Source organism: Halictus rubicundus, chromosome 6 (assembly GCF_050948215.1).
Source record: "Halictus rubicundus isolate RS-2024b chromosome 6, iyHalRubi1_principal, whole genome shotgun sequence".
NCBI classification, from domain to species: Eukaryota; Metazoa; Arthropoda; class Insecta; order Hymenoptera; family Halictidae; genus Halictus; species Halictus rubicundus.
In genome coordinates this window covers 6,101,925-6,127,888 of record NC_135154.1, presented here as the reverse complement: position 1 = coordinate 6,127,888, position 25,964 = coordinate 6,101,925, and the positions used below count along the sequence as shown (strand labels likewise).

Below are 25,964 nucleotides of genomic sequence, written 5' to 3'. Positions count from 1 at the left end.
GTTTCTGATTAAGTTCGTGCACTATTCGTGCGAACCTGCATTTAAGGCCTGATAAATAATGAAAAGAGTCCGTGAGTATTTTCCATAAACGTAATTTGAAAAACTGTTCTAAATTAATAGCCTTCTGTCAGCATAAGAATTAAGGCGAAACTTAAAGCGTCAAATTAACGGGGAAAATCCAACAAAACCTTGACAAACTTTCCGTTCAAATCAATAATTTAGCTCAGGTTTCGATACATTCTCCAGGTGCACTTTGCGCAATTTTGCATAGCCCCTACTATTTTCTGGCGCACAACTAAGCTTTCAATTTTCCATTTGATCAAATAATTCTCAAAAGTTTCTGATTAAGTTCGTGCACTATTCGTGCGAACATGCACTTGAAGTCTAATAAATAATGAAAAGAGTCCGTGAGTATTTTCCATAAACGTAATTTGAAAAACTGTTCTAAATTAATAGCCTTCTGTCAGCATAAGAATTAAGGCGAAACTTAAAGCGTCAAATTAACGGGGAAAATCCAACAAAACCTTGACAAACTTTCCGTTCAAATCAATAATTTAGCTCAGGTTTCGATACATTCTCCAGGTGCACTTTGCGCAATTTTGCATAGCCCCTACTATTTTCTGGCGCACAACTAAGCTTTCAATTTTCCATTTGATCAAATAATTCTCAAAAGTTTCTGATTAAGTTCGTGCACTATTCGTGCGAACCTGCATTTAAGGCCTGATAAATAATGAAAAGAGTCCGTGAGTATTTTCCATAAACGTAATTTGAAAAACTGTTCTAAATTAATAGCCTTCTGTCAGCATAAGAATTAAGGCGAAACTTAAAGCGTCAAATTAACGGGGAAAATCCAACAAAACCTTGACAAACTTTCCGTTCAAATCAATAATTTAGCTCAGGTTTCGATACATTCTCCAGGTGCACTTTGCGCAATTTTGCATAGCCCCTACTATTTTCTGGCGCACAACTAAGCTTTCAATTTTCCATTTGATCAAATAATTCTCAAAAGTTTCTGATTAAGTTCGTGCACTATTCGCGCGAACCTGCATTTAAGGCCTAATAAATAATAAAAAAAGGGACCGTGAGCATTTACCGTTTCTTGGAGAGAAGCGTGTAGGACTCCTTGGAGCCGGTGCAAAGTCGCATCCGCATCTTGCGGGCGGCTCTGTCGACGCCTCGCTTCTTAGTTACACCGCCGTCCAAAACTGGCATCCAGGCGAATTCGATGTGGGTCGATCGGCGACAACACGGCGATCATTGAATACCGCCCACGAACACGGGTACAACACCACACCCACGCACCTCGCGAACGCGATCCCCTCGCCGAGAGCGTGCGGGAAAAAGTTCGATTCACGCGGGACCAACGCGATTAATCGTCTTCCGAGATCCCGCGAGCACGGTAATTATTTTGTCGGGAATTTTTCCTAGCCGACAACCAGTAATATAATTTACTGCCGATAATTCTGGTCGGTTGCGGGGCTTATCGGAGAGAAGGGAAAACTATCGGCATCAACCCACGACTCTCTTCTTCGTATGCATCACCACCGCCATCAACTTCTCTCCTCCCCCACTCTCGATCTTTCTTCGCTGCCGTCTTTTCCCGACAACTATTACGCTGATAAGCTCGCGCGGCGTCCGGTCAAAAGCGCTCTCATCGACGGGACGAGCTTCCTCCTTCACCCATGACACGTTTCTGCTCTCACAAACGAGATCCCCTCCCCGGGAATCGATTTCTAGATCACGGGCTAATGCACCGTGCGAAACTTATCCGTACGCGGTTAGGCAGCCCCTGCCGTAGAAAAAGGCGCGGAGACCTTTATAAGTGGCCTTTTTGCCTCTTAATCGAGAGGCAGAACCGCTCGGCCGATAAGCGTAAGTGCGGTGGCAAGAAGTCACGCTACCCGATTGCCCGAGATCAAAGGGGGTCTTGACAGCGACGTGTTTCGGTTACGTACGGATTCTCGAGTGGATGTTTCGAGGGCTCCTCGTGTTCGCGGACCTCCAGTTGAGATCCTTCGGCTGGAATTTCAGGCACAAAGCGCCGATTGTGCCGAGCTACTCCGCTAATTCCTGCACCATCAATTTCCTGCGTCGAGAGGACCCCCTCTTCTACTTCCGGATTCCCTTCGATTTATTTCGATCGCCGGATTATCTGTAGTAATTTGAAAAAACACCAGAATCGAACGATACTCGCATCTGCGGCACAAAGAGCCGCCCAGCGGTTTATCGGCCGACGATGATGTCCTCGTTCAGCGATCGAGAACGTATACATACAGGACGGACAACGTTCGCTTCCGAACGGGCCGAAGAGACAACTCCGCTCTTGTCCGTTATCGCTTCGGTCACGTTCCAATTTCTGAATGAACCGACGACACCACGATCACCGGAAACCATAAATTCTGCTCTTAGCACAGTTCCGATCTTCCGACGACGCGGTCACGGTTCTCCGGAGATATTTTCCCCAAGAAATTGCGAGTCGAACGATTCGCCGGAATTGTCCGGAAACGCACGTCCTTCCCGTTGACCCGGAACTAATTTTTCACCGCGAGTCCACTGGAAACTGATCACCGACCTTAATAGTCACTGTGCCGTTTCTTTTCCCAGACTCGAGGATTCACGGATCATCTGTCCAAGCTTGTTGTTGTGTTTCGGTTCGAATCCGGCGGGAGACCAGTTGCTTCGATTATCCAGGATTTCCGTTGGCAAGTAACTCCGTCCGACACACATAACACGTCGCAGAAGAACGTTCACAGGAGCAGCGCAAATTGGAGGCTAGTTATTTTCGCCGGGAGAGGCGAACGTGCACAGTTAATCTTGAATGAAATCAACACTGGGAACACGTGACCGAGCGGAGAGCCGACGAGGCAGACGCGAGGCTCGCGTTTCTTCGTATGAAGCCTCGTATCGTCGCGTCGAACGCGAAGCGTGCACACAGTGTGTTCGTCGACGAGCGACAGGGGGCGGGCAGAGGGTCCTCGAGGAGAGCCCAATCGCGAAAGTCAACAAGAGCTCTCGAGCCGCTCGCAAAAAATCTTCAAGTCGCTGATAGACAGCATACACTTACAGATACGCGCGTCAATATTGCCTGAATATCACCAGGACTTTCCTTCGCGTGACGTCACCTAGTATCTCCGAGTCACTAGACCAGTCGAGCCGACGCTACACGAAGTCTCGATAATACATTGTCCGTCATCGATACTCAAAAGCAACGCGAAAGACAATGGCGTAACACATAAAAAACGAGTATACAGAGTCACTAGCTATACACTCATGTGTCCAATTTGCGATGGGCTTTCCCCCCCGTGCAAGCCGAAACAAACGAAAGGATTGGACGAAAATGTTCACGATACACCTTGCAATGTTCCTAAATTAAAGCTTCTCGGAAAGTCACTAGCCGAAAATTTCTAATTCGCACGTGTAACTGAAAGAATCGCACAGGGATGTTTATAGCACACTGTACCGAGAAGAGGGTTCCTCCGAAAGTCACTGGTCTTCGCACATCCGAGAAGTGTCTCCGGTAGAGTCTCCAGAAGTGTCCACAGTAGTGGAAGACGAGATTCGACGCGACGAAGAAGTCGAAAAATCGGCGATCGCGCACTCTTCACTGGGGGATGAATTATCTTCGTGATTGTTTTGCCGCGCGGCCGGCGCGGTTAGGCCGACGGAAGAGTAAGAAGTAACGAGACGAAGAAGAACCGATCGAAGATCGAGTTACGCGCCAAGTTCGTTCTCTGGTAACGCACGCACGGAGAGACGGAGACGGTGAGAGACAGGGGAGAGTATAGGATTCCGGCACGTACACTTGAATGGGCCTAGGTGAAGAGCGCACGTGCGTGCGTACGTGCGCGAGGCCCGACGGATCGAGTATGAAACAAGAAGGCATGCGTCACGCGCTCGTAAGGCCCCGGCTAGTGCCGCAACTGCACCGGAGGGGGCAGATCGCTCGGAACGTAGGGGAGGGGAGGGGAGGGTGAGGGGAGGGCGGCACGGCTGCTAGGAAAGGAAAATCGACGAGTGGACTCACAGGGAGGAAATATCTTTCTCCTCTTCTGTTTCCCTCGATTTTTCTGACCGTCTCCAACCTTCGCCTTCCACGTTCTTTTATTAGCTCGCTCGTGTCGTATACAAACCCAGTTTCATCCCTTTTCTTTCTTTCGGTTTGCTCCTTCTTCGTTTTCCCTCGTAACTAACTGTACTGGTTTTCTTATTACCGATCCGAGCGTTTTTCTACATGTTACGGTGCACCGAGTTTCCACGGAACACGAATCGTTTAAACAACCATTTTAACTACCATTCTTCCTATCAACGCAGTTTTCATGCAACGCGAAACAAAAATTGATCCTCTCCGGTTTCCCTTGATTTTTCTTACCGTCTCGACCTCCACGTTCTTTTACCTGCTCGTTCGTGTCGTGTATACGTGTGTCCACTTTCGTCCCTTTTCTTTCTCTCGGTTGCCACTTCGTTTTTCTTTTGCCAATTTCTGGCTCGTTACAGTTTCGTTTTGCTCTTCGCGACTGACCGTGCTCGTTTTCTTCTTTCGAATCTAGACCGTTTTCTATTACGGTGCTCCGAGCTTCCGTGGCGCACGAGTACAATTTAAACAAGCGACTACCGTTCGTCGGGTTTTCGAGGAAGTCGATTGTTCGCGGCAGAGAGACTCGTAGAAGGAGGAATCAAACTTCTGATATCGTGTGAACCCTTGGCACTCGAATGGTGACTGTAAGGCACCACTAAAAATTGCTGTGTCGTTATTAAAAATATTTTTTAAATTATTAAATTTGTTTGTGCTTAATAAATTAGTAAACATTACAGTATTGTAGGAGCAACCATTTTCGTATGTATAACATGAAAAAATTATACAGGGTGGCCCACATAACTCTGAACAGCTGAATATCTCGGAAACTATGCCATCGATTTTAAAGTTCTTAGCCTTAAATTGCATGGAACTGGAGGGCCTTTCTGACTACATAAACGTGAAGTGGCCTCCCTTCCCCTTTAACGGGGGAAGGGAGGTACCTTTGTAATTTTAAATGGAACCCCCTATAAAATGTTACATATTTAGATTCTACCGGAAAAAACAAGTCAATTTTGTCTGAAACATTTTTTTGTCAGATACTTCCATGATGAGATATAACAGTTTGAAGTTTCGAGTTGTAGGTACTTGAAGCGCTCGGAAATAGCGTTATGGAATTATACGCGCTTCATAATTTAGAAATATTTCATAATTTAGAAAAGCGGCTTAGTAAAGCTGTCACTAATGAAAATAATAGTGCCAGTATTCTTGCTGCAATTACATTAAATCCTCATATTAGTCAACGTACACTTGCACAAACATCACATATTAGTCGTTCATCAATTCAACGAATTTTGAAACGGCAAAAGTATCATCCATATCACATGGTTTTATCACAAGAGCTTTCGATAGCAGATTACGATCACCGCGTAAGATTTTGTGAGTGGCTGCAGGGTGTTGTGGAAAACGACTTTTTGTGCAAAATACTTTTTTCCGATGAGGCCACTTTTATGAATTCAGGGCATGTAAATAGACATAATCTGCATTATTGGGCCGTGGAAAACCCAAATCGGATGCGATGTGTTCCCTTTCAACATCGATGGTCTTTAAATGTTTGGTGTGGCCTAATAGGAGATTTTGTGATTGGACCTTATTTTTTTCAAGAAACTGTAACATCTGCAAGTTATTGTGATTTCTTAAAAAATCATTTGCCTGCACTTTTGGAAGATGTGCCACTGCACGTTAGAAGAGAAATGTGGTTCCAACAAGACGGCGCTCCTCCACATTTTGCAATCATCACCAGGCAATTTTTGAACGAAAAATTTGGGAACAAATGGATAAGTCGCGGGGGACCTCGTCAATGGCCTCCTCGATCCCCCGATCTAACACCATTAGATTTTTTCTTATGGGGATATGTAAAGCACAAAGTTATGTTTGAACCACCGACGGCAAAAGAGGATATGAAACAAAGAATACGTGACGCTTGCGCTTCAGTGACTCCCGAAATGTTAAAAAATGTTAGAACAACTTTGATGTTTCGAGTAAATAAATGTTTACAAGCCCGTGGTGGACATTTTGAACATTTACTTTAAAGTACATTTTATTTCTTCACGAATAAGCAAAGGACTCAAGCGCGTATAATTCCATAACGCTATTTCCGAGCGCTTCAAGTACCTACAACTCGAAACTTCAAACTGTTATATCTCATCATGGAAGTATCTGATAAAAAAATGTTTCAGACAAAATTGACTTGTTTTTTCCGGTAGAATCTAAATATGTAACATTTTATAGGGAGTTCCATTTAAAATTACAAAGGTACCTCCCCTCCCCCGTTAAAGGGGAAGGGAGGCCACTTCACGTTTATGTAGTCAGAAAGGCCCTCCAGTTCCATGCAATTTAAGGCTAAGAACTTTAAAATCGATGGCATAGTTTTCGAGATATTCAGCTGTTCAGAGTTATGTGGGCCACCCTGTATATAGAAGGGAAATATTCTAGGTCGGAAGAAATGTTTTGGGGTTAAAATAGCTTCGAGGGCAAAGGGTTAATAAAGGTACGAATTGTTGCTGACGTAATGTATTATTTCTAATCGAACCCTACAGTTGTCTCTGCTAAATCAATTTTATCTTCATGATTTTTCGTCGCTCAAATCGTCTACATTCTTTAGTTTTCAATTACATTTTCTGGATACTGTTAGTAACGCGCGAAATTTTCGATTCGAAAACTGCGCATTGCGTTCCCAAATTCTTTGTTGAAACGCTTTTCAAATTGAATATTCGTAACGTAAACATATGTATACAACCTTGTTGAAATAAATGAACTAAAATATGCTTTGCGTGTTTTCGACGTACATGGTTTTGCTGCTCGTGCTCGGATGTTCAAACTCATTCATCTACCACTCGTTTGACATAGTATTTGCTGTTCGTTTTCTCCGCGTCTATATCTTTATCTTTCGACGTCCCTGTTCGTGCCAGTGAGTCCATCCGCTTCTTAGATTAATCCTCTCCTCTCTTCCTCGAGTTACCCACGGCTTCTTCTCGCGTGTTATTTTCTGTAGGTTGACCCCGTGTCACGTATGCATATGTTTCTGTGATTGCTGGCAGCGAGGAGGTTCGGTACCCGTAGGTGGTAATCGTCAATGGTGTAAATCGAGGCTATTTTCGACCTCCTACAGTCAGAATTCTCAGCTTGGTAGTATAATCGAGAGTTTACGACTTCGGGCGGAGCTACCAATGCGAAGCAGGCAAGTTTTCCTTGCCAGTCGTACAATTATATATAATCTGATTTATCAATTATACTATACTAATTGTTTCATCGCAATTCCTTCTGCTTTTTGAATGAATTTTTCTACGGAATAGAACATTATGTCTATCAGTGTTCGATACGTAATACAATTTTTCTTGTTACACGTATTGAATAGAATTACGATTTATTTAAGTAGATATCTGTTTTGTAGCGATTTAGTGCAAGCGGTGAACACACCTTGTATAAACAGCTTGCAACACCATACTCGAAAACAAGACCGTGCTAATTAGACCATTTTGGTAGAGTCGATTGAGTATTCATAAGGGAGGGGCAAATTTCCATCTATGTAAACGAACGGCGCCGTGTGCGGCGTTAATGTGAACACCGTCGAGGTTTATGGGTTCGAGTCCAATGCGTTTTACCGGTTCGATGAAATCCTCGAGGCGATCGCGAAAGAAACTGTCATTGTGGTTTCAAGTATTTTCCGCTTGTGCAGAAAATTCAATGACTCGTGGGGTACGCTCCATTATCCTCGGGCCATAAACTTCCACATAAGTGGAGAAACGCGGTCGCGAACCCCTTTTCAACAAAGGTGAGAATTTTCGAGGGTTCGCGCGCAGGACGGCACGCGCAACATATGCGAGCCCGACACTCGATCCCGCCAATTTCCGAGGGAATTGCGGGAAAAGCTGACAATCTGGCCGCAAAATCAGACCGACGGCGGAAGGGGGAGGGGGAAGGGAAGCTAGAAACCGAAATTAAACGTCCGACCTTTGTTATCCGGTAATCGGCGATCCGCCGATCCGTAAGTGATTTTGATTCGAAGCCACCGGACGCAGACGTTTCGGCCACCAATCAGTATGCGACAATGGGCCCAATTCGCCGCCGGAATCGAACCATTCCCGCGTGCAATTATTCGAGTGCGTTCTACCTGCGGCTACCGCTAATTCGATCTTTCGCGCAGGCTGTTCATTTTCGGAGTCATGATTATTCATCTTTACGGCAGTTTTTCCAAATCCTCTGCGATATTTATCGAAGCAAACGATTTATGCAATTGCTCTCTCCCGTTTCCCGTATATATTTTTTGTTTAGATCGTGGAATATTTTCCTCATTTAACCCCTTAACTTGTACGCTCGAGTTAATTCGAGCCCGCTAGACAGGCCAAACTGTGCACACTCGAGATAATTCGAGCGACGTTGTATTTTATGCTGCTATAATTTTTCACACTCGGATATGATCGAATGTGAAAGCAAAGAAAAAAAATCGTTTTATTGATATTTACCATTTACATGGGATTGTAAGCTATAACACTTATTTATTCAAGAATAAAATGTAGCCTTTTTCCATGGAACAAAAGCGCAGTATATAAAAATTCTCCAGCAAAAATTGATGTTTTTTGGCCGGTTTTTTTTTTCAAAAAAACTTAATTGTTAATACATCGCTCTGTGATTTTACGTCTGACAAATTCAATCTGCTCCCGAATTTTCACTGCGGTACGATTTTAATGGGAAATATCGATTGTTATAAATAAGGGGTTTTACGCGTTGACGCGTGTAAATGTCGATGGAAAACTGGACTGTCGGAAATAATGTCAAGGCGGTGATTTACAGGTTCTTTCACAGATGACGACGAGTACTGTCCCGATGTGGAATACACCGGGTGACGCTGTAGCATATGTGCGGCACTCGTAAACTACGCGGGCACAATGCGAGCTCTTCGGCCTGATTGCTATTGTTCCAGGCGCATGTGCACCAACAGTGAATGAGAGTCAACGATGCTACAACACTCGGCGGTTATGCCGTAAGAATATTGTTTATGTAAGAAATCAATTGTGATGCGTACCCACTCCTGTAATTTCAAGTCGTACTCCAGCGAGTCGATTCATTCAAGTGTTTAAAAACTGTTGTTGGCTCTACAACGGAACGGTTCTCCTAGTGTTCGAATGTTCCTGTATTGTTACTACATAGTTGCACGCATTTCAGTTATATAATAGCAATTTAGTAAGACCGGTACTTCGGTATACCGATTTGTTGCTGCAGACGTTCTCAACGTTGACGAAGCATGTTAAGTAATAATACGAATAATAATTAAATGCAAAACAGTGTACGATTACAAAAATTAGTAGCTTATTTACAAACTATCTTGTTAGTTAATCGGTAGAAACCGTATAATAAAATTATACCGGCACAAATGCAGAAGAAACTGGTTCCCTCAAAGTTTCTGTCTTAAGTTGAAACTTGCAAAACTCGAGGATTCTCCGTTGCAGAAATGTTTACGATAGATAAAAAAGACTATACCTTGAAAATAAAATTTCAATTAATGAACATAAAGGATACGAGCGGGAACGCCCCCGTATTTTGTCCGATAATTTTCACTGTTACGAAATGATAAATAACTGACCATTGATTACACGGTGAATAGAAAAGGCAGCGATAAACGATGAAATGTGAATATTTTTATGCATGTAACCTGTGACATTCGATAAGTTGCAGATACCGCGTGGAAGTAAGTTCGCACAGGCGCGTCCGACGCAGAGAAATAAGTCATAAAAATTTTAAGATTAGCGAATATTGGTTTCGCCGAAGCTGATCGTGTCTGTATCCATTACACACTCGAGTATATCACAGATTCTCGCAAATTAATTGTAGGAATTTCTGTGTAAACTGATAATAACTGGCATTTACGGCGTGGATATCTATTATTCCCGTCGGTGGTTGCATCCTGCGCGTCCATTTCAAATTACCGCGCGAGCACGTGTGCGTTAATGTGCGCACACGCTCCCTCTACCTACACGAGGACAGTCGTTTGCCCTAGCTATCTACCTACCTACCTACCTACTCACCTACTCGTACATATCCATTCGCCAAACCTGTCCCGTTTCTGCGGCGGTATGCACTCGCTTAATGCGAGCAAACTATGCGAGTGTATTAAAACGCGCTAAACGGGCGAAAGCTATAAAGCCGGCGCACACCATGCCCGACGTCTGATCGCGCGATTAAAATTCAACGGAAGTTCCTCTCCTCGGGCACAGCGAAATCTTCTAACAAGGGAAACAAACGAGGTATGCCTCGAACAATTAAAAGCTTCAACATTCACCCGAGCGAACAGAAGAGAAAGGCTATTCAAAAAACGATCTTGGAAATCGGTACTGCGCTTAATTCGAACCGATATCATCAAGATTTTTTCATGATATTAATAGAACAATATTTGCTTCGTTGTTGCCTTAGCAGCACTTTCGAGGAACGCCGCAGAGCAATGAAAAAGATATAATCTGGACGTTAAGTAATTACAACTCTGTGGAACGCATTAACAGCCACGCATTTTTCCATCCATTTTGCTAAAATTAGTCGTTTCACCGCCAATCGCCACGGGAAAAATAAAGAAATTCTAACTTTCTCTGATATCTTAATTCGCTGAATTTTTGTAAATGTTTAAAGACGATTTTTCTCGGCGAGAAAGATACATCTACTTTTGACAGTGGCCATTTTAGAAATTATTAAAAAATCGTACACTACGGAAAGAAAAGAAACGTTTATAATTTATTCTATTTTGTTAGGCTTACAGGGTAGCACACCCCCTTAAATGGTTGCCCAAACGTCGTTCTCTGAAGCAGGTTAGTGCTTTAACACTAGGTTTACGGGACCCGTCAAAATGAAAGGGTTCTAATATTTTTAATTTAAAATTATGAAGATTCCAAGCATGCATACATGAGAAATTATCTAGCAAATTTATTTCTTTGAGTATATATTATTTTAAACGTATTGCTCAAAATGTGGGTAGCACGTTCTTGTTATTTTGATAAAGTAATGCAAAATAGTCACTTTCAGTGCTCCGTAAACCTAGTGTCAAATAACCCGAAAGTTTCTTTCGTTAACAAATCTGACGCGACTTGCAAAAGGAAATGTCGAACATGGAGTTGCGACGCGAACGCGACAATAAAATAGGAATTGCGATATGCAGGTCGTGGCGCTATGAAAGAGGGCGTGCGACGCTCTCTCTCTCTCTCTCTCTCTCTCTCTCTCTCTCTCTCTCTCTCGTGAAAAAGTTACAAAGCCGTACACACCGCCATGGTTTATATGGCAGATTTCGTAAACAACGAGATTAGCAGTGTACGCGCGGACGCAATATAGCGATAAACGAAGAGGCGTGAATACAGCCACGCCGCCGCCGGTCTTGCGGCGATAACGTAGATACCGTAGGCGATAACCTGTATTATGAATCACAATGCTCATTAATATGAAAATGATATTCGTTATTTCCCCGAGATTCGCTTATCTTGCGTGTACCGGCGCAAGAAAGGACAATGCACTCGGGGAACTTGCGCGCGGGAAATACTCGCTTGTCTCGCTGCGGACCTGGCCGAGAAGAAGAAGAAGAAAAAAAAACAATAAAAGACGTTACGTAACGCGTCGTGTTCATTGTGATACATACACCGGCTATGTACGTGCATTAAGAAAGCCACGCGGTACATAAACTTTGTAAAATATAACAAAGAACTTAGCCGGCGCTGCGCACGAAGAACACCAAAGCCATTGCAATTTGTCTTTTTGTATAATATATTCGGGTCGGTAAACTCGGGTCGGTCGTGACTCGGGTTGGTCCGTGAAATTTTTGTGCTCGTTCGCAATCTGAATTTCTAGAAGTCAATTTAGAAAATTTGAAGAACCAGATGAAACTGACCAAAATGTTTATCAGAAAATGATGCAAAGGCAATATTCATATATTAACTGAAAAGTAAGTGAAAGTTAAAATTAAAATTACTTTTAACAGATATGTCGGCGATTCTGACATTGCATAAGATAGTGATCGGAAACTGACAACTCGCAATACATACTAATATTATAATAATATTTCGGTATCTTCTATTTTTACTTGACACAGTTATATTCACTTATTGTTCATTTGTGTAAATGTCTCTGAAAACTCATTTTCAAAGCCAATAGATATTTGGTAGAGGAGTTTTGAAATGATCGCAGACATTAACAAGTTTTCGAATATTCAAATTAGGCTCTATACATCCTCCGCGTGACCCTCGCTCTGCGAATGCAGGGTACATTTGGACCCGCGTTCGTACAGAGTGTTTGGCAACAGGTGGGAGAAAATGTAAGGGGTGACTCTCTACACTGTAAAGCGAAACTGAAGAGTAACTAAATTACAGTTTCGACTTCCGCTTCTAGTTAACAACTACTAACTGCCGATCCACCAATTTCGCGCGCGCATAACTTAAGTCAAAGAAAGCGTAATACTGACGTTCTACGCTCCATACGTTGTCCCATACTACATTTACCCTGACAAGAGTATACTTGTGGAGAAAGCTATTTTACAATCTCTGCAAAATAAACTGTAAGCAAAACTATTGCGCGTATTCAAATAAAATATATACAAGCATTATTATCCCACGAGAAACATGCCGACCATGCAGCCATGAAAGAAGGACGCACGCGAAACTGTACAGAAGTATACCAAAGACAAAAGAAAAGAGAAGAAAGGAAAAGATGGCGCCATTATACTATTGAGTGCCGCTTTCCGTGAGATTACGAATGCACCTCGATACGTACAAGCTGGGTAAATTGGACACGTGCATTCACCCGAGCTTGCAATGACGGCTGAGAATTTGAGCGGATTACGGGGACCGAAAATCAGGATTCCAGAATGAGAGTGCCGACGCGGCACAATCGACGCAAACGGAAGTTCGTTCCAAAATCCGAACTCCCCCCTCGAGGCCGGAGCAAAGGGGAGGGGAATGGCGGATAATGGGGGGAAAACAGAAAGAAGAAGAAAAAAAGTGGAGTGACGCTCGAGGAAGGTGAAAACAAAAGGGAGCGCGGAAGGGGTAGGTGACCCTTTCGACGGGAGCGTCTACGTTTTGACAGGCCTTGACGAATTTTGACACGAGCCGCCGGCGCGGCTGCCCGAATTCGGAATGCCGCGCGGATGGAATCCGAGGGAGGGCACGCACCGTGGCGAACCAACAATCGAAATAATAATGTAACGCGTACTCGATCGTTTTCGGTCCACGTTGCGATCCAGCGGCGGGGAGACGAGGAGAGCCTCGAGAACGCCTCTTTGTCAAGTTGCGCGGCTGCGATCGTGTTTGGTTAGGCGATTCCACGTGCGTATGTACCGTGGATTCGCTAAACATTATCGCATTTTTGCGGCAGCTGGCCAAAAAGGGCATCGAAACGTACGAAAAAGACCACCACCGGGATGTTCTGTATTGTTTGAGGCCGATTATCTTCGCGCGATTTTCCGCCACCCCTGGCAAACGTCTGTCACGATAATCGCTCGCATATTCGACGGAAAATGTTTTCGTTAACACGTTGGCTGCCATGTCAGCCAAATGTGGGTGACGGAATTATTTGTCCAGGTTTTAAAATGAATTTTCACGTTAATATATTCATTCTACCGGTTAGGATCTGTAAAATGCAAGAAGGTTGGGTGACTACTCAATATCATACATTTGATTTTTCAATTTTTATTTCATTAACGCTAGATTTACGGGACCCGTCACAATGACGGGTTTTAATATTTTTAATTCACAATTATTAAGATTCTAAAGATACATCCACGAGGAATTATTCAACAAATTTATTTCTTTGAATATGTGTTATTAAAAGGAAATGGCTAAAAATTGGGGAGCACATTCGCGTTACTTTTATAAAGTAATGTGTAAAATAGTCACTTTTAGCGCTCCGTAAACCTAGTGTTAAATAACGTACTTTGATTTTATGGAATTTTTTAGGTTTCTAGTTTGGCAGTCAAAGTGTTAATGCTACGGGCAAATGTAAAGACGTCCATTATGCGCAAAAGAAATACCTGATCAGACTCCGAATTTTATGCATTTTTGACAAAAATGAGTAGGTGCGATTTAAAACAGTGAACAGATTAAAAGACGTTAACAGTATTAATAGATTATTTTCGCTACGTTAAAATTACTAGTAAAAGATATTAATTTATATTTAGCTCCCGTCCAGCTGACGTCAATTCCTCGAAAGATACTGTAAATACAAGACACCTTTTTACATGTGCAAGACATGTTTTGTTTGCAGAATCAGAAGAGATGTAAAATCCGGTCGTACGTATTCCGAAGCATTTTTCTAATGTTTTCCCAAAAAGAAAAAATAGTAATAACGAATTCCGCACGCAGAGAAAACTCCATTATAGGGCAGAGTTAATTCTTTGTTTTTTGAGAATTTAAGCTGGCCACTTTAGAGCCATCAAACACTCTGATCCGTATTTAATGTTCGTAGGGAGATAAACGGATCGCAGCGCGTGCATTTCCGTGGGGTGCGAATGATGCACGCGCGCTCGCGCGCACAGCATTCTGGAGCGGAAACGAAACGATTGGAACGCGTGCTTCGGAAATAGGGTCAAAGGAAGGGGGAGGGGTGGGGGGGGGGGGACAGAACGGTTAAAGAAAGATGAAGGGAGGTTCCATAGAAACCTGTTACAAACGAGGGTATCAAATTCTTCGCTTTTATACGGTCGCCGCACGCACACGCGGCACACCCGACGAATACGGGGACACTGACGGCCAAATGATGCGCGTGCGACAGACAGACGTATTGTGTTATTAATGACGACGAAGGGTCAGTCGATTTCGAACAAAACTTCCGAGCGAAGCTACTTTTTCGATCGTGACACTCCCCCCCCCCCCCCCTCCCTCCTTTGGCTGTGTGGTGCCGCTCGCTCGCGCCCCATGCCGAGTGTCAGAGTTCATTTGAGTGAGCAATGCTTATCCGTCGCTAAAATTGCAAAATTTGTGAAACGTAACGCGATATACAGGGTGTCCTACGAAATGTTGTACCGAGTCCGGAGGTCGTGTGAATCAGTACGTTGTTTCGTTCAGCCCTGTAGCTACCGAATCTTCCGACCCAGAATTCTGTGCGAGATAACAGTTTTTCCACGCATTTGTATATAACATTCCAGCTGCGACGGTGTAGCAGACAATTCTTTGTGGAAAAATATAATGAGAAAGATAAAGGTCCGGACATATTCGTATCAGGCATAATATTTTTGCGGAAAAGCTGGCTGCATAACACATTTGCAACGGAACTGGAAAGTTCACAGAAACGCAACACGAAAATGTAATTATTACGTTGCGTCTATTCCATTGCACCCGTCTCTTGGTTTACGCGACACTTCATTTACGCGGTTCATTTGCACGGATTTTTTTAAACGCGGTTTCAATTTACGCGAACTCATCTTCCACGGAAATACAAATAATGAAAACCACCTAGACAGGTGGGCCACTGTAAGCGAATTCAGTAAACTTACTTTTCCGCTGAACGTGGCACCGTTGTTGTTTCAAAACGTTCCGGAAGAATATTTTGTTTGCAAGATATCACAAATTCTTACCTGCAACATAAAACATTAAATTTTGATAAATACCCTAATAACCTAGTACAAAGTGCAATTTAAAATACTTAAATTCGTAGTGAATATTACATTAGAAGAGTCTTCAGAATATTGTACAACTATGACATGATTGTTAATGCAGAAGAAATTTTCTAGCAGTACAAAATAATATAAAATCCATCAGAAACGTTTATACGAGTATAATTATTTGCGTTGGAAGATCGTTAGTTCGAATATTTTCTGATATACTGAGTTTACAAAAGAGTTTAAATTATTTATTGAGCTACTATAGAGTTCATCTGGCTGCTCTATATAAATAAGTTTTCTTAGATTCGCATGAGGGAAACGCGACCGATCTATTTAATTAAGACCACCGATCTAAATCTCGCGTTGGTCACAGGCATAACCTGTTTATTCGCAGCACACCGAGCGATAACTTTAAATTATGGTGGCTTGTCCTTACTAGATAGTTAAAGAAAGTGTGTAACAGCTTATTCCGTTCACTCTTAAATCATAGGCGGAGATACAGTCGCATTTGAGAATGTCTTGTCGTTAACAATTCAATTACCGTAATGATCGCGATCTTAATATCTCCGCTTCGATGCGAATCGATGACTTTATCCGTGATGAATATAATACTTCAAAAATTACATTCCATCCTCAGCGCCGATTTACTTATTTCGCTGTGTTACTTTGTTCGTGCGCGAAGCTTTATCGTTTCATAAGCTTCGCAAATTCACATCGGAAAATATTACAAATGCTATTTTGCAATCGTTCGTTTACAGTCGTATAATTTTACGATACCCCCCTCCACGATCCTGATAAATGTAATTGGGACACATTTCTTAATTGCGCGTATTTACATGCTCTTCTTTTTGCGTCTGTAACAGGCATATTGAAAAAAGCGGTTTGCTCCTAATGAGTCGCACAAAAAACATCCTTTTACCTTACAATCGGACTGGTATAAAATATTTTATTACCTGTTGGTACAGGCAGTCGTGAAGTGAACGCATCGGATGCTTTTACTCGGTAGCTAGAGAGTTAATTGTAATTATACACTCGGGATACGGATAATTCATTAAGCTGATTGCAAAATAGTCTACTCTCGGTGGTAATTGTAAATTACATGGGCGGATTAATTAATGGGTTATAACGAACAACCATAAAATGTAGCCTTTTTTGGCGAAGATTGCAATATTTGTTGCCTTGCGCGAACATTATTGCATCTTCGACCATAAATCGTTGTCCGTAATTTCTTTCGGGAACATCCGTTCCGGGAGATTGTAGCTTCAGGGTCACCGAATTTTATTGTAATTAAATATCTTAATGTTTGTATTAGGATGATGGAAACTGGACTTCAAAAAATACAATTACATACATATATCCTTTGAAAAGAGAAAGTAGCGTACTCGGAATGGCGGAGAAGTGCTACAGTTATTGTAATGACCTTCGAATGTGTCGTTGGGGGTACAATTCGAAACAACTTTTTCTCGTACATGTTACGGCTGGACGAGCTTGATTTGCGAGTAAAATGTAAATAAATTTCTGGTAAAAGATTTAGTAACCGAGATTCCATTGGAAGGGTTGAAACGCGCGTTTGATTTTAGCGAAGGTGCAACAGCTCGGTGTAACGAGGGTCAACTGGCAGGTAAACAGCGACAGTGCTATTCGAATCACGTCCCGAGATCGGAACGGACGGTTCGCTCGCTCCCGTTTCCGACACACGATTTCCGGCAAATTAAATCAGTGCTAGCGTGCGCATCAAGATCTACGGACACTTCGAAATTTCCTCCCTGTCCGACGCGAACGACGTTTGTATCGGAAAGCCGGAAGCGGAAATTATTTTTCTGACCTTACGCTTCGGCACGTGTGTCACCGTTGCGAACTGTAGCCCGAAAAATTCATGGAATCGCGTAATACGTGTGACCGCTTAGGCAATAGAGAAGCTAGAGTAATTTAAAACAGTAAAAACACGAGAAGAACTTAAAAGTACTGTTATATTACTTTCAACCTATTAAACGTATTAAGAAAGGAAGTAAATTTAAATTGAAGTGGCATTTCTTAAGAGCTTTACTTGCAACGCACGAAGAAAAGGAAGGAAAGTGCATTACAGTAATTTTTAATCGGATAATTGGCTCGAGTAAAAGTTACGAGAAAATTAAAACACGTATAATCTTGTTACGTGTTTCCGTACTCGTTAAAAAGAACTTGATCCCCAGCTTCATTGTATCGTAGATCTGGAGACAAAGATTAATACCACGTTTTCACCGATCGTTTAGAGATCCATCAATCCTTTCTGCTATCCGTTAAAAAATACGAGACAGTATGACACGCGGCTGGAAGAGCCGTGCGAACGGCACATTATTTTCCGTCTTTGCTCGCACTCGCAGATAAAACGAATGAGTATACTTGATCCAGGATGGAAATCCTTCTTCCTGTCGGCGGATCGTAAATCGACCTGACGTCCGTTTTCTCCGAGACAGTGACTAACGAGGTGTAAAGACACTTGGCGGTGGCGCGAGGAAGCGGGCTATGATCGAGGGAATGCGAGTCCAAATTGGCAAATAACGTTAACCAGTGTTCTAGTTACAATCTTTCCCCTTTGTCTTAATAATCGCGCACCGCACCGTCAATTCTGCCCATAATTATGAAAGCGGTCTAAGTCAAAATTTTAAAACATGAGTTTATCAGTTATTTCATACCACATTATTTTAAACTACATTTATTCAATGTAATTTTTACGATATCGTCAAAAATGAACCATTAGATAGTGGTTGTAATTTCAACATTATATGGAATTCATTTAGTGTTAATTATGAAAGTGGTCTAAGTCAAAAATTTGAAGAAATTATATAAACATAACTTGAAAATGGCGCGTGGCCCTCTGTGACGCGTTTCTGAACTACATAATAAGCCGATAAATGACAATCAAATAATAACAGAAACGACAATTCATTCCGGTTTATCTAACGATATAATTCAGTTGGGCTCTTCGGAACTAATTATTAGCGGCAAATAATTTACATATTTTACCACTATGTCAACAGATATGTTCAGGCCAAAATCGTAACATTAAAGTAGCATTGACATGGATGAAAATTGCTCAGTCATGAAATAATAATATTGAAACGGTAGACCACAAATTTTTGGTATCGGGTCATTCCTTTCAACCGAATGACCGTGATTTTGGGTTGATAGAAATGAAAATAGAAAAAGCAAATTACTTATACAACCCTGAGCATTATTATGAATTGATAGAAAAGTGTAGAAGAAGAAATACATTTTCGATAAAACGAATGTCGCAGCCGGATTTTATTTCAACGAAATCACTAGAAGAGTCAATAACAAAAAGAGTAAAAAATATCGCGGGCGAATCTGTCTCTTGGCTGCAAATTCAATGGATGAGATTCTTGAAAAATGAACCTTATAAAATGTTCTATAAAACCTCTTTAGATGATTCTAAATTCCACGTTTTGGATCTTTCGCCTAAAAGGGGAAGACCAAAAATATACGGAAATATTAAATTACTTCCATTATGCACCACCACTAGACCAGTAACGAAAGAAAAACATAAATATATTATGTGTTTACTACCATACATCCCTCCACTTTTTAAAAATAATTAATAAATGTTCATGAATTATTTCATTAAAGTTATTGTTTCAAATAAAACTCATAGTTCTTTATTGCTTTAAGTCATTTATAGGACATTCAGTTAATTTTGAAAATGGTCTGTCAGTTCAAACTTTCAAAACAACATTTTCGTATGAAATTCGCACAAAATTTCATATTGATAATAAATTCCATTAATCGAGACTAATAAAATTATGAATTAAAATGTCGCATAATGTAAAAATATTTTTTAATTTATTCAAATGCAATTCATTAAATATCTCGAAACAAGAAATATATGACTTGGACCACTTTCATAATTATGGGCACAATTCTTCTGTTAACATTTTTCAAATATTTTTAAGTGAATCATTTCGTCTGGAGCATCGAGGTTTATCGCAAAAAATTTGTCTATCGCGATGCACAATATCGCAGTGGTCAGCCGAAAAACGCGAAAATGACGAACAGGCGTTGTTCGAGAAAAATCGCACAATGCGTCGACTAGAAACACCTGTTGCGCACTGGCTGACGTTAAATCAATCGAGCTGGCAGTAATGTGGTTTGCGGGAAAGTCGTAAAAGCTCGGATACGCCTTCGAGTTTCTTTCGTTGGAAGTTGCGCGCTGCGTTGCGTTGCGCTGCGTTGCGTGCCGGTCGTTTTGCGTAACGCGAGCCCAGGTATTTATGCATAACAATTGTCACTGCAGAGCGATACCGAATGGAAACGCTTTATCATTCGATCTTGGGCCTTTTATACCGGTTTATAACAGATAAATCGCTTTCACTCCTAGACATGCACCAGACTATTCGTTGCCGTTACAAATGTTCGTTACCGCGATATACGTAACGTAAGAAGTGGAATCGATCGTTTAATTGTCGATCGTAAATTCCATTTACGGAATGCGCCTTTCTGTATCGAAGGAATCGATGCATCGATTTGTTCGAATGAATCTTTAAACAGTCGGCTCTGAAGAGCCCTCGAACGCATAAGGTAAAGGCACCAGTAGTTGACCAGGTACCAGTAGTTGACCATTTTATAGAAAAACATAAAAAAAATAAGGTTTTTATGAGCTGTGCACTTTTGATGAAAGTGAATCTCGGATGACATGCTATCTGTTGTGTAAATTTCAAAAGAATTGCATGCGAAGTGAAGTATGCATAGTAATAACGGACGTTTGAATTCATTAAGGTTAGTAATATGCTGATATATCTCTATTTCCTTAACGTTTCTGTTAAGAAAAGCTGTACGGTTCAGGGAAAGAAATCTATACGTTGTGAACCTTTCGCGACCGAATTATTTGCTGTTTATATTCTCACAGAGTTTTATATGTGATAAATGCATTGTTTTTGTTATTCTAACCTGAAAAACAATAGTTTATTAGGTGGTCAAATACTGAATATTGTTTTTGAACAATTTTTAGAAGTTGACAGGCGTGATCAATTACTAACGTGACTCATTTAAATTTGTTTACGACTTATAATGTATCCATTTTACGTCTACGATTGTTAAGAGTACAAAAGATAATTATAAATTTTGTAGCATGCTGTGTTTTAGAGGATGACCACATGGTCAACTATTGATTGCATTCACGGTCAAGTATTGATCAGTGTCTTTTAAGACAGCCATGTGCGTGACATTATAAATGCCAACGGAAAATTAAAATGCATTTATTTAATTATTTATTTCAGAAGTTATTTCATTACTTATCGAGAGATGCCTCCTATCAAGGGCTCCTTTAGAAATTATTCTGAAGAGACGATGAAATTTTTTTTTTTTGGAAAAATTCTTCGTGTAACTAAAACAAAAGCGACTATTTCGTCCATGAAAATGTACGGGCGATTATGGAAGTGGCCAGACAAGCCTGATGTGCATATCAATAAGCCCACGAAATCGAGCAGAACTCGCAACGTCTACTCTGTTCCTGAATTGAACTTTTTATGGAATTGATTTATTTTATTTCTTATTTTATTCTTTAATTGTAATTTGTGCTAGTAATTGTTGAAACTAAATGATACTAAAATGATTCCCAACATTATTGCTTTAACCCTCTTTCTAGTATAAGTGGCCAACTACTAACGAAGAGAAGGTCAATTACTAGATTTTTCATGTTTAAGAGTGGTCAACTTCTGAAGCAATTACAGAATTTTTAAATATGTTTCTTAAATTTGTATAAGTAAACTTTTTTTAAAAAGTGGCATTGTTACATAATCTAGAAGACTTAAAGAGTGTCTTCGGGCATCGACTGTCGCTGTTTGATGACAGAGCAAGCGGTTACTGTTGTTCGCGTGAAAAACTTCTCTTAACTGGTCAACTACTGATACCTTTACCTTAATTGCCTCTCGGAAGTTCTACAATTTCTTCGAGTGTTCTGTACCCTCGGAGATTATGCGTAATAAGATGAAATATTTCCTGATTAAACGATCAAATGTTTAAACCATTACCGGTCGGTTATTTTTTATGCCACATTTGTGGCAAGACGGGACATTATCACTCGCAGTTTATTGTCATTGTCATGACCGCGGGTATTTCACAGATTCTCTACGCGTTTCAATTTTGACATTTCAAGTAAATTGTTATACATTGAACTATTAATGTGTAATGTTTGATGATGTTTTAACGTGAGATATATTGGAAGAGGTAACTAATTTCAGACAAGTTTATCAAATGGACTCTGTGCCAAAAACTACTTGTTTGTATTTTTTTCTGTTTAACCGAGATCATTTATTTTAGTATAGTTTGATAGACAGGCCGATGCCGTGTCAAAGTATCCGTAGGCCTCGGGGACTTTTGTGTACTATGTCTACGATACACCCAGTGGATAAGACGACCCTGACAGTGACACGTGTCTAGTATTACAGCAATGTCTCGATATATCTGGAAACTTTGGGACAGAAATGTCACTTGTATCGTTCACAGACACTATTCCTCGATCCCTCGACCCTCGAGAACTATGGCTGGTAAACAAAATATCGGTGAGACGATACTAACTCAATGACAAAACCTTTTCCCTTCCAATCATTCTTTTACGTAACTTTCGCCAACATATTTACCACATTTTTCTGATTGAAACGACACCGAACACGACGGACTTTAGATCATCCTTCTTAATTCAGGATTCAGTGGAGCCTGGATTGTTTGTACTAATCGATGGGACACGCGTGTTCGGATAACGGAACGGTTACAGTGCTGGATTAAATCTTAATTGATTTGTATAGTAACGCGTGTTGCACATAGATTGCTTTAGATCAAACTGTTTACATATTCGGACATATTAATCGAGATTCTTCCGAATCGTGAATTGAACAGGAAAATATGCTTGGAACTACGTCGCGTTTGGACGCCTTTTAATGGGGAAAATGTCAGAAATATGATGGCAAATTTTCATAAAGACACAATTACAAATAAAAAAGTTTCCGTAGCCCTTACCTCGCGGATAAACGTTTTACAAATACCGTGCGCATCGATTTTGCATGCATCGAGACGTTACTGTACTCCTGAAAGTATCATCGATAAGGATAACACCCCAAAGTAATCTTTCCTCGACGATCCCATATTGCCATTCTCGACGCAACGTGCGTTCCCGAAGAAATAAAAGACTTCTGGGAACAATCACGCCGTTTGTCGTTCCCGAAACGTTCGACCGTGCAAAACTGTCACGAAATTCCGACGAGGGCGTCCGATCGCGAACCGTCAAAGACGAGGCATTCCGAAGTGAAACAAAGAGGGTCTTTTTTCTTTTTGCTTTCCATAAAGGCACTCGTGCTCTCGTGCTCTCGTGCCCGTGCCCGTGCCCGTGCGCGCATACCGACGCGACGCGCGCAGCGGTTTCTGCATACGTTTTCGGATTCAATGATTATTTCTCCGCGTACCAGTGAAAAGCGCATTCTTGGGTCCGGTCCGAGCAGAACTCCATATAATATGCCCCGGTGTGTACACACGCATGCAGACTATTGCAGAGGCGAGAATGTGCAAGTGCAACTGCCTGCCTGTTCGTGTATAGGTGGCCGACGTTCTCGTTGCGGGTGTCATGGGATTATTGCCCGAACTCACGAGCACGTCGGGTCACTGTACACTTCATAGGTATAGCCTCATTCACAACAGGCTGTTCACTTGTTAGTGGCTTTGTCCGAGAAACCCGGCCTGTAGCCGTGGCACGTTTGCGGTCGCGTCTTTTAGTAATGGCTTAACGATATATCTACCGATGCAAAACGAACGACGGTCTCTTGGATCGCGCGCGCGATCCGTAATCCCTCCCTGTGACCTACACAATTGAAATTAATTGCAGTCTTCCATACGCCGATCTCTTTTTACTCGTCGAACCATCGGCTATACAGGGTGGGTCGCCACATTTTGCCATCTAGATTTACGTCATTATTATTACGCATAGCAAACGATGTTACAGATGGAGTCGAATGGTTTTGAGAGTGGCACGTTTTGAGGTGTAAAGGACATATGAAGGTCGTTAAGGTAAAGGTGTCAGCAGTTGACCAGTTAAGAGAAGTTTTTCACGCGAACAACAGTAACCGCTTGCTCTGTCATCAAACAGCGACAGTCGATGCCCGAAGACACTCTTTAAGTCTTCTAGATTATGTAACAATGCCACTTTTTAAAAAAAGTTTACTTATACAAATTTAAGAAACATATTTAAAAATTCTGTAATTGCTTCAGAAGTTGACCACTCTTAAACATGAAAAATCTAGTAATTGACCTTCTCTTCGTTAGTAGTTGACCACTTATACTAGAAAGAGGGTTAAAGCAATAATGTTGGGAATCATTTTAGTATCATTTAGTTTCAACAATTACTAGCACAAGTTACAATTAAAGAATAAAATAAGAAATAAAATAAATCAATTCCATAAAAAGTTCAATTCAGGAACAGAGTAGACGTTGCGAGTTCTGCTCGATTTCGTGGGCTCATTGATATGAGAAAGTACAGCCTTCCACTCGTAGTCCAGCACATCAGGCTTGTCTGGCCACTTCCATAATCGCCCGTACATTTTCATGGACGAAATAGTCGCTTTTGTTTTAGTTACACGAAGAATTTTTCCAAAAAAAAAAAATTTCATCGTCTCTTCAGAATAATTTCTAAAGGAGCCCTTGATAGGAGGCATCTCTCGATAAGTAATGAAATAACTTCTGAAATAAATAATTAAATAAATGCATTTTAATTTTCCGTTGGTATTTATAATGTCACGCACATGGCTGTCTTAAAAGACACTGATCAATACTTGACCGTGAATGCAATCAATAGTTGACCATGTGGTCATCCTCTAAAACACAGCATGCTACAAAATTTATAATTATCTTTTGTACTCTTAACAATCGTAGCCGTAAAATGGATACATTATAAGTCGTAAACAAATTTAAATGAGTCACGTTAGTAATTGATCACGCCTGTCAACTTCTAAAAATTGTTCAAAAACAATATTCAATATTTGACCACCTAATAAACTATTGTTTTTCAGGTTAGAATAACGAAAACAATGCATTTATCACATATAAAACTCTGTGAGAATATAAACAGCAAATAATTCGGTCGCGAAAAGTTCACAACGTATAGATTTCTTTACCTGAACCGTACAGCTTTTCTTAACAGAAACGTTAAGGAAATAGAGATATATCAGCATATTACTAACCTTAATGAATTCAAACGTCCATTATTACTATGCATACTTCACTTCGCATGCAATTCTTTTGAAATTTAAACAACAGATAGCATGGCATCCGAGATTCACTTTCATCAAAAGTGCACAGCTCATAAAAACCTTATTTTTTATGTTTTTCTATAAAATGGTCAACTACTGGTACCTGGTCAACTACTGGTGCCTTAAGGTTTTTTTAAATGGAATCGTATATTTTTTATTGCATCAGCCGATGCTCCTTCATATTCTTTACAAAAAAGTATTGATCTATTTGTGCAAAAAAATCATTAGTTTAGGAGATATTTTAATTCTAATTTGTTAGGAAATCTCGACTTTCTGGTCAATATTATGAATTCAATGTGATAATGTAGTAGGAGAGCAAGAATTATCAATGTAAATATTTACATTTTCTGTGTTGATAATTCTTGCTCTCCTACTTATTGTGAAATTTAGACTTATTGGTCCATACTTTATCGAAGGATCACTAACCGAACCAAAATATGCACATTTTTTATCAAATACTCTATGGACATTTTTAGATGATTTACCATTGCATACACGACAAATAGTGTGGATTCAACAGGATGGTTGCCCTGCTCATTATTCAAGAATAGCAAGGGATACATTAAATCGAATTAAATCTAACGCCACTCGACTTTTTCTTGTGGGGCTACTTAAAAAATGAAGTGTACGCCGAGTCTCCGGCTACAATGGCCAATATGAGGGATCGTGTCATCAATGAGTGTAACAAAATAACATCAGATACACTACGCAATGTTAGTGAGTCATTAACTTTTCGATTCAGAAAGAGTTCTGATGGAAATGGTCGCCACATTGAACCTTTTCTGTAAAGAGACATTACAATTCAAATATCTCCTGAACTAATGATTTTTTTACACAAATAGATTAATACTTTTTTGTAAAGAATATGAAGGAGCATCAGCTGATGCAACAAAAAATATACGATTCCATTTTAAAAAACATTAATGACCTCCATATGTCCTTTACACGTTCACCTACAAAACAAATGTACCATCAGAATGTGCCCCTCTCAAAACCATTCAACTTCATCTGAAACATTGTTTGCTACGCGTAA

The 25,964-nt window shown here is 40.9% G+C and overlaps 1 protein-coding gene across 4 annotated transcripts in view; it reads right to left on the bottom strand.

The window, feature by feature from the left end:
- The window catches only part of LOC143355104 (rap1 GTPase-activating protein 1), a 203,107-nt gene that overhangs the window by 116,451 nt on the left and 60,692 nt on the right, over positions 1-25,964 (bottom strand). Inside the window, exon 1 of one of the 4 annotated variants that reach the window (XM_076789618.1) lies at positions 1,094-1,306. The exons of the other annotated variants lie outside the window; for them this stretch is intronic. Coding sequence (XP_076645733.1) covers positions 1,094-1,212 — 119 coding nt within the window. The 5' untranslated portion in view covers positions 1,213-1,306. Of the gene's footprint in view, positions 1-1,093; positions 1,307-25,964 lie in introns of those variants that run through there. 4 annotated transcript variants of the gene reach the window in all.